Here is a 9,643-nt window from a genome sequence, read left to right as displayed (position 1 = left end):
GGAGTGTTCTTTGTCCTCATGATGTAGTTTTGCCAGGATGCTGACTCAACAGCAGTTGGACCTTCCAGATACAGGTGTATTTTTACTATAATCAGTTGAAACACCTTGACTGCAGACAGGTCTCCAAAAACATCTCCATTAGGGGAATGGGCAATGAAGTGGCAAATGAAATACAATGCTGGAAAGTGCATGGTCATGCACTTTGGTAGAAGAAATAAACGGGCGGACTATTATTTAGATGGGGAGAGAATTCTTTGGAGTCCTTGTGCAGGATGCCCTAAAGGTTAACTTCCAGGGTGAGTCGGTGACAAAGGCAAATGCAATGTTGGCATTCATTTCTAGAGGTATAGAATATAAGAGCAGGGATGTGATGTTGAGGCTCTATAAGGCACTCGAGAGACCACACTTCGAGTATTGCATGCAGTTTTGGGCTCCTTATTTCAGAAAGGATATACTGACATTGGAGAGGATTCATGTGAATGATTCCAGGAACAAAAGGATTACCATATGAGGAACGCCTGGCAGCTCGGGCTGTATTCCCTGGAGCACAGGAGAATGAGGGGGGATCTCATAGAAACATTCCGAATGTTGAAAGGCCTGAACAGGTTAGATATTGCAAAGTTATTTCTCATGGTAGGGGAGTCTAGAACAAGAGGGCACGACTTCCGGATTGAAGGACGTCCATTTAGAACAGAGATGCGTAGAAATTAGAGGGTGATAAATCTGTGGAATTTGTTGCCACGAGTAGCCATGGAGGCCAAATCATTATTTAAGGCAGAGACAGGGCATCAAAACAAATGGGGAGAAGGGAGGGGAGTGAGGATGACTGGCAGAATTGGATCAGCCTATGATTGGTGGAGCAGACTCGATGGGCCAAATGGCCTACTCCTCCTCCTGTGTCTTACGATCTTAAGTATGTGCCTTCTGAAATCAATTGGCTTACATAATGATTTGATGTGTCATATCGGGGGGTTGGATGTACTTACAATTATTTTGTGTTTTATATTTGTAATTAATTCATATGACTTTGTAGAGATCTGATTTTACCAAATTAAGTCCACTGGGATTCAATGTTGTTAAACAATAAAACATGAAAACTTCTGAGGGAGGGTGAATACTTTTTATAGGCACTGTATATGATGTGGGTTTTGTCAAGTATTGACTGAGGCAGGTGGGATGTTTTTATTCTAAAAGATAAAAGTATTGAAATGCCGAAAATGAGTATGTCCTCAAGAAATTTATCTAAACTGAGTGAAGATGAATCAGAGTATCTTTTTTCCTTCATTCACTTAAACCATTGAGAAACAGCATAAAAGCTAAGTATGTTTAGTGCTCTTTCCAAATTTCAACTTTGCTATACATACAATGAAACAGATTGAAATACGTAATTTGTGTTAACAACCAACACACTCTAGGGTGTGCTGGGGGTAGCCCATAAATGTTACCAGATGTTCTGGCACCAGCATAACATATCCAGAAAAGCTAGGCAGAACAACGGAGTACAAGAAGACCGACCAGGTGTGAGCCACGGTGGCAGGGCCTCTGGCACTGAGTCTGACCCTGTGGTGCAGAAGGGTGGGACGGAGAAGAGGAGAGCTGTCGTCATTGGAGACTCTATAGTCAGGGGAGCAGACAGGAGATTTTGTGGATGTGAGGACACCCGCATGGTTTGTTGCCTCCCGGGTGCCAGGGTCCGAGATGTCTCTGACCGGGTGCATGACATCCTAGTACAAGAGGGAAAGCAACCAGAAGCCGTGATACATGTTGGGACCAACGACATAGGCAGGAAGAGGGATGAGGTCCTGGAGTGTGAGTTTCGGGAACTAGGCAGAAGGCTGAAGAACAGGACCTCAAGGGTGGCGTTCTCAGGATTGCTGCCAGTGCTACGTGACAGTGATGGTAAGAATTGGAGGAGATGACAGTTGAATGCGTGGCTGACGAGTTGGTGCAGGGAGCAGGGTTTTAGATTTTTAGATCTTTGGGATCTCTCCTGGGGAAGGTGGGACCTATACAGATTGGATGGGTTGCACCTGAACTCGAGGGGGAGCAATATCCTTGCAGGTAGGTTTGCTAGCATGGTTCGGGAGGGTTTAAACTAATTTGCGAGGGGGATGGGACCCAGAGCGATAGAGCAGTGAAAGAAGTGCATGGAGTAAAGCCAGATCTAACATAGAGGCTTTGAGGAAAGAAAAGCAGAATAAATGGTGTGAAGACAGTAAGGTAGAAGGGCTGAAATGTGTGTACCTCAATGCAAGAAGCATCAGGAACAAAGGTGATGAACTGAGAGCTTGGATACACACATGGAATTATGATCTAGTGGCCATTACAGAGATTTGGCTGGCACCAGGGCAGGAATGGATTCTCAATATTCCTGGATTTCAGTGCTTTAAAAGGGATAGAGAAGGCAGTAAAAGGGGAGGAGGGGTGGCATTACTGGTCAGGGATACTATTACAGCTTCAGAAAGGGTGGGTAATGTAGCAGGATCCTCTTTTGAGTCAATATGGGTGGAAGTCAGGAACAGGAAGGGAGCAGTTACTCTACTGGGGGTATTTTATAGGCCCTCTGGTAGCAGCAGAGATACAGAGGAGCAGATTGGGAGGCAGATTTTGGAAAGGTGCAAAAATAACAGGGTTGTTATCATGGGTGACTTTAACTTCCCTAATATTGATTGGCACCTGATTAGTTCCAAGGGTTTAGATGGGGCAGAGTTTGTTAAGTGTGTCCAGGATGGATTCCTGTCACAGTATGTGGACAAGCCAACCAGGGGGAATGTCATACTAGATCTTGTACTAGGTAATGAACCGGGTCAGGTCACAGATCTCTCAGTGGGTGAGCATCTGGGGGACAATGACCACCGCTCCCTGGCCTTCAGCATTATCATGGAAAAGGATAGAATCAGAGAGGACAGGAAAAGTTTTAATTGGGGAAGGGCAAGTTATGAGGCTATAAGGCTAGAACTTGCGGGAGTGAATTGGGATGATGTTTTTGCAGGGAAATGTACTATGGATATGTGGTCGATGTTTAGAGATCTCTTGCAGGATGTTAGGGATAAATTTGTCCTGGTGAGGAAGATAAAGAATGGTAGGGTGAAGGAACCATGGGTGACAAGTGAGGTGGAAAATCTAGTCAGGTGGAAGAAGGCAGCATACATGAGGTTTAGGAAGCAAGGATCAGATGGGTCTATTGAGGAATATAGGGAAGCAAGAAAGGAGCTTAAGGGGCTGAGAAGAGCAAGAAGGGGGCATGAGAAGGCCTTGGCAAGTAGGGTAAAGGAAAACCCTAAGGCATTCAATTATGTGAAGAAAAAAGGGATGACAGGAGTGAAGGTAGGACCGATTAGAGATAAAGGTGGGAAGATGTGCCTGGAGGCTGTGGAAGTGAGCGAGGTCCTCAATGAATACTTCTCTTTGGTATTCACCAATGAGAGGGAACTTGATGGTGGCGTCAATATGAGTGAGGTTGATGTTCTGGAGCATGTTGATATTAAGGGAGAGGAGGTGTTGGAGTTGTTACAATACATTAGAACAGATAAGTCCCCGGGGCCTGATGGAATATTCCCTAGGCTGCTCCACGAGGTGAGAGAAGAGATTGCTGAGCCTCTGGCTAGGATCTTTATGTCCTCGTTGTCCACGGGAGTGGTACCGGAGGATTGGAGGGAGGCGAATGTTGTCCCCTTGTTCAAAAAAGGTAGTAGGGATAGTCCGGGTAATTATCGACCAGTGAGCCTTACGTCTGTGGTGGGAAAGCTGTTGGAAAAGATTCTTAGAGGTAGGATCTATAGGCATTTAGAGAATCATGGTCTGATCAGGGACAGCATGGCTTTGTGAAGGGCAGATTGTGTCTAACAAGCCTGATAGAGTTCTTTGAGGAGGTGACCAGGCAAATAGATGGGGATAGTGCAGTGGATGTGATCTACATGGATTTTAGTAAGGCATTTGACAAGGTTCCACACGGTAGGCTTATTCAGAAAGTTAGCAGGCATGGGATCCAGGGAAGTTTGGCCAGGTGGATTCAGAATTGGCTTGCCTGCAGAAGGCAGAGGGTGGTGGTGGAGGGAGTACATTCAGATTGGAGGATTGTGACTAGTGGTGTCCCACAAGGATCTGTTCTGGGACCTCTACTTTTCGTGATTTTTATTAACGACCTGGATGTGGGGGTAGAAGGGTGGGTTGGCAAGTTTGCAGACGACACAAAGGTTGGTGGTGGTGTAGATAGTGTAGAGGATTGTCAAAGATTGCAGAGAGACATAGGATGCAGAAGTGGGCTGAGAAGTGGCAGATGGAGTTCAACCCGGAGAAGTGTGAGGTGGTACACTTTGGAAGGACAAACTCCAAGGCAGAGTACAAAGTAAATGGCAGGATACTTGGTAGTGTGGAGGAGAAGAGGGATCTCAGGGTACATGTCCACAGATCCCTGAAAGTTGCCTCACAGGTGGATAGGGTAGTATGGGGTGTTAGCTTTCATAAGTCGAGGGATAGAGTTTAAGAGTTGCGATGTAATGATACAGCTCTATAAAACTCTGGTTAGGCCACACTTGGAGTACTGTGTCCAGTTCTGGTCACCTCACTGTAGGAAGGATGTGGAAGCATTGGAAAGGGTACAGAGGAGATTTACCAGGATGCTGCCTGGTTTAGAAAGTACGCATTATGATCAGAGATTAAGGGAGCTAGGGCTTTACTCTTTGGAGAGAAGGAGGATGAGAGGAGACATGATAGAGGTGTACAAGATAATAAGAGGAATAAATAGAGTGGATAGCCAGTGCCTCTTCCCCAGGGCACCACTGCTCAATACAAGAGGACATGGCTTTAAAGGTAAGGGGTGGGAAGTTCAAGGGCGATATTAGAGGAAGGTTTTTTACCCAGAGAGTGGTTGGTGCGTGGAATGCACTGCCTGAGTCAGGGGTGGAGGCAGATACACTAGTGAAGTTTAAGAGACTACTAGACGGAGGAATTTAAGGTGGGGTCTTATATGGGAGGCAGGGTTTGAGGGTTGGCACAACATTGTGGGCCGAAGGGCCTGTACTGTGCTATACTATTCTATGTTCTATGTTTTGATCACAAATCTAACATGTAATTAACAACACACAAAAAATGCTGGTGAACGCAGCAGGCCAGGCAGCATCTTTAGGAAGAGGTACGGTCGATGTTTTGGGCCAAGACCCTTCGTCAGGACTAACTAAAAGAAGAGATTTGAAAGTGGGAGGGGGAGATCCGAAACGATAGGAGAAGACAGGAGGGGGAGGGATGGAGCTAAGAGCTGGAAAGTTAACTGGCAAAAGGGATATGAGGCTGGAGAAGGGAGAGGATCATGGGATGGGAGGCCTAGGGAGAAAGAAAGGGGAGGGGGGAACCTATTTCGGCTGAATGGGTCAGAATTCATTTTATCAGATGTGGGGCCCCTCACCTTTAAATAAATTAGCTCAAGACATTTGCCCACAGTTGTGCTGGGGGTCAGAGACATCATATTGCATTTGATCTTCACAATCCAGCACAACCTCTTCAGATTACTCACTGAACCACAGCATCTCTGTGTAACAGCATGGTATATGACCATAGACTGAATTAGGTTAACAGCCTCTCAATCAAAGGATAAAATGAGCAGCAAAAGAGTATTTTATATTTAGTAATCTATAGTTCCTTCTAAGATTTCCTGAGTCAATTGACTCTTACTGGTTAATATGTAAAACATTAAAATTTGCAAGACAAAGCTTTGGAACTTGTTTAATGCTCTTGCATTTTAAACCTTGCTTTGGGGTTAACTGGTTTCAAAGTTGGAGAAGAGCCTCGCCATCTTCTCTTCCATTCAATAAAATCATGGCTAGTCATTCACATCAGCACCACCCTCCTGCATTAACCCCCTGTCCATTGATTCCCATAGCATCTGTCTAGAATATACTCAACAACTGCTTCCCCACAGCCCTCTTGCATAGAGATTTCTGAAGATTTAATGTCGTGTTAGAGAAGAAATCTCTTCGGTCACCAATAGCCTACTCCTTTTGAAGCTTTTTCTATGAAAGTCTGATTACCATTAGGTTTATAAATCTCAGCAGCATGTTACCTGTATAAAAATGTTAAGTAGAGTTTTGAGAAGATGATGCCAGCATTAAAAACATGCAATCTGTCCTGCCCCAGTTCAAATTAATGAAATGGATCTTTGTCCTTTTCAGATACAACACATTAACATAGAGCATAGAAATCTACAGCACATTACAGGTCCTTTGGCCAACAATGTTGTGCCAATCATGTAACCTACTCTATAAGTTGCCTAGAATTCCCCCACCACATAGCCCTCTATTTTTCTAAGCTCCATGTACCTAGCTAAGAGTCTCTTAAAAGAGTCTATTGTATCCGCCTGTACCACCGTTGTTGGCAGTGCACCCACCAATATCCCTGAAAAACTTACCTCTGACATACCCCTTGTACCTACTTCCAAGCACTTTAAAACTATGCCCTTCGTGTTAGCCATTCAGCCCTGGGAAAAAGTCTCTGACTATCCACACAATCAATGCTTCTCATCATACGTCACTCCAAGGAAAAGAGGCCAAGTTCACTCAACCTATTCTCATAAGGCATGCTCTCCAATCCAGGCAACATCCTTGTAAATCTCCGCACTCTATAGTATCCACATCCTTTCTGTAGTGAGGTGACCAGAACTGAACGCAGTACTCCAAATGGGGTCTAACTAAGGTCTTATATAGCTGTAGCATTACCTCACAGCTAGTCTTTGGACTGTTGGAGGAAACCCCCACAGTCATGGGGAGAAGCTTCTTACAAGCTGTGGCAGGAATTGTACCTGGGTTGCCTGTACTATAAAGTGCTGTGCTAGTTCGTGCCACGTATAGCGATGCTGGCAATTCACATCAATTCACGTGAAATGATGTCGCACTTCATAAATATTGATGAATTCACAATCACATGATCTTTGAGTCATTTCACCTTTCCACAGTGCTCTGATCAACCCAGTTTCTTCATCTGTGACTGAGTCGTGATGCATATTCAAGGTCGAGATTTCTAGATGCTGAGGATTTATGGGATTGGTTGAGAAATTAGAGTTGAGGTCAATGTTCAACCTTGATGCTGTTGAGGCCCGAACCATTGTTGAGGAATCCTACCATCCATCCCATAATCTCTGACTCACTGCCATCAGGAAGGAGGTACAGGAGCATCAGGACTAGGGACTACCAGCTTCTTCCTGCAGCTCATGAGACTAATAAATACCCTGCCACTAACAAGGTCTCATCACTAGCACAGCAACCTATTTTCTGTACTGTTTACCTGTGCTGTGCACTTCACATGCATTTGAATAATATGAATTATATTTTATTAACTTACTTGTAAAATTTGTTTTATGATGCTGTTCTTTCTCTCCGCACCTTGTGGTGCATAGGGCATCAACTTTGCTGTTTTGTTAGCATTTTGTAGACCAAGTCACTAGCTCAACACTCTACACAGCACAGATGGAAAGCGTGCAAGGAGCCGGCCCCATTTGAAACCAGGATCACTTGCCTCAAAGTCCGGTGCAGATGCCACTACACCACTGGCTGGTTATTTGTTTTATTTGCTTTGTGTGATATATATTTTGTAGCTACAACATGGTCTGGAGGAATGTTGATTTGATTGTTTGTGTGTATGTATATATAGTCTGATGCCAATAAACTTGAACTTGACTAGTGAAGCAGGGTTGAGTGGCTGTGTAGTTAGTGATGAAGCCCAAGAATGTTATTGCCAATGAGGCCACTGAGAGAGTTCTTCCCTGGCTTTCATCTGGGTTAACATCCATTACCTATTTTCTCTGAGGGGAGGGGGGAGCAGGGCACTAACCCAATTGCATGAACTTCGATTCCTCTTCAATTTGAACTTCCAGTAGTCACTTTGTTTTCCATTCCCCCCCCCCCCCACCCCCATGTTCTGTTTACCCATGTTAGAGTGATTTTTAGGTTTAGGTCATTTACATTTAGCAAATGGCTTTGGGTTACCAGTCCTCTGTTCCTTGAAAATGTATTGTGGATTTAACTTGGAACAATGCATTCCTAGAAGCTGTGAATCCCGGTCCACAGACCTGCTGGCGTCTGTGGGATGGATGCAAAATAGAAGGTGTGAAGTTTGTATGTAGCTTCAAAAGAAAGCATTGTCTATACCTTGTAAATATGGATTGTCCTTTGTGTTTACCAAATAAATATCGAGCCCCACATTGGGCCAGCAGACCTTTCCACCAAAAGTGTCTTGGTATGATGCCCGCTATACCTTGTTTTGTCGAATAAAGAAGCTGCTTTGCATCTACCAGTAACTCCCTCCGATGATTTCATTCACGCAACAACAATCTATTCCCCAATCTATCCCTCTATCCTTTTCTCCCCACCCTCATGACCTGACCATCGCCAGCTCCTAGTTCGACACATCATTCACATTATTCCTTGGTCCACTGTCCTCTCCTATTCCATCTTCAGCCCTTCTTTATTTTTTCCACCTATCACCTCACCTCTCACGTTATCCCCTCTCATCTGATTCCACCTATCACCTGCTAGTTTCTACACCTTTTCCACCCCCACCTTCTCACTGTCTTCTTCCCCCTTCCTTTCCAGTCCCGATGAATCAGGTTTAATATCACCTGCATATGTTTTGAAATTTGTTGTTTTTGTGGCAGCAGTACATCGCAAAACATAATAGGAAAAACCTCAATTACAGTAAATACATAATATTTTTTTAATTTAAATAAGCAGTGGAAAAAAGAAGTGAGGTAGTGTTCATGGTTCAATGACCATTCCGATATCAGAGAGCAGAGAGGAAGAAGTTGTTCCTGAATTGTTGAGTGTGTGCCTTCAGGCTCCTGTACCTCCATCCTGATGATAGCAATGAGAAGGGGACATGTCCTGGATGATGGGGGTCCTTAATGAAGGGGTTTCAGCTGAAAATGTCAACTGTTTATTCCCTCCATAGATGCTGCCTGACCTGCTGAGTTGCAGCAACATTTTGTGTGTGCTACTTAGTGTTGAGAAATGGAACTCATTAGCATGATATCTCTGATACGGTCCTCTTAACCTAAAGAACTGATGAGCACTTGCTTAATTCCAGTGTGATTTCCAAGTCTCAAAGTTCACTGTTTCAAAAAGTCGATTGAATGCATGGATCGGTCTGATCAGTGTTACAATTTTGCAGTTGTTGCCAATACTGGCTCCTGATGACTTAAAGATTAACCTTTATTTTCCTAAACTGATATAGCTCTGTTAGCGATACATTGAATGAGGTGTTTAATGTGGTTCAAAGTCAACTTTATTGTCATATGCACAAGTATATGTAAGCACCAGAGCAATGAAAAGCTCCAAGAATGACATAGTCATACAAGCAGAATTCACCATAAATTAAACATAGATTATACACAAGTTTTACAAGAAAACATGATTAGGTTTAAGGTTATAATCAAGTGGAGAGGGTCCATAGGAGGTTTACAAGAATGATCCCAGGATTGAAATGTTTGATGTATGAGAAACATGTTGTGGCTCTGGGCTTATACTCCATGAAGTTTAGAAGAATGAGGGTGGATCCCAGAATCAGAATTGGGATCAGGATTAATATTGCCAGCTGCACCCTGGGGTTCTGAAAGAGATAGTGGTAGAGATTATGGAGGCATTAGTAATGATCTGGA

The 9,643-nt window shown here is 44.0% G+C and overlaps 1 protein-coding gene across 1 annotated transcript in view; it reads left to right on the top strand.

The window, feature by feature from the left end:
* The window catches only part of top1a (DNA topoisomerase Ia), a 90,254-nt gene extending 82,481 nt beyond the window's left edge, over positions 1-7,773 (top strand). Inside the window, exon 21 of the mRNA XM_063041161.1 lies at positions 7,388-7,773. Coding sequence (XP_062897231.1) covers positions 7,388-7,412 — 25 coding nt within the window. The 3' untranslated portion in view covers positions 7,413-7,773. The remainder of the gene's footprint in view (positions 1-7,387) is intronic.
* The last annotated feature ends 1,870 nt before the right edge of the window (positions 7,774-9,643 follow it).

This window comes from Mobula hypostoma, chromosome 2 (genome assembly GCF_963921235.1).
Source record: "Mobula hypostoma chromosome 2, sMobHyp1.1, whole genome shotgun sequence".
In the NCBI taxonomy this organism is placed as follows: Eukaryota; Metazoa; Chordata; class Chondrichthyes; order Myliobatiformes; family Myliobatidae; genus Mobula; species Mobula hypostoma.
Note: the sequence above shows the minus strand (reverse complement) of the source record. Positions and strands in the feature narration are given on the sequence as shown.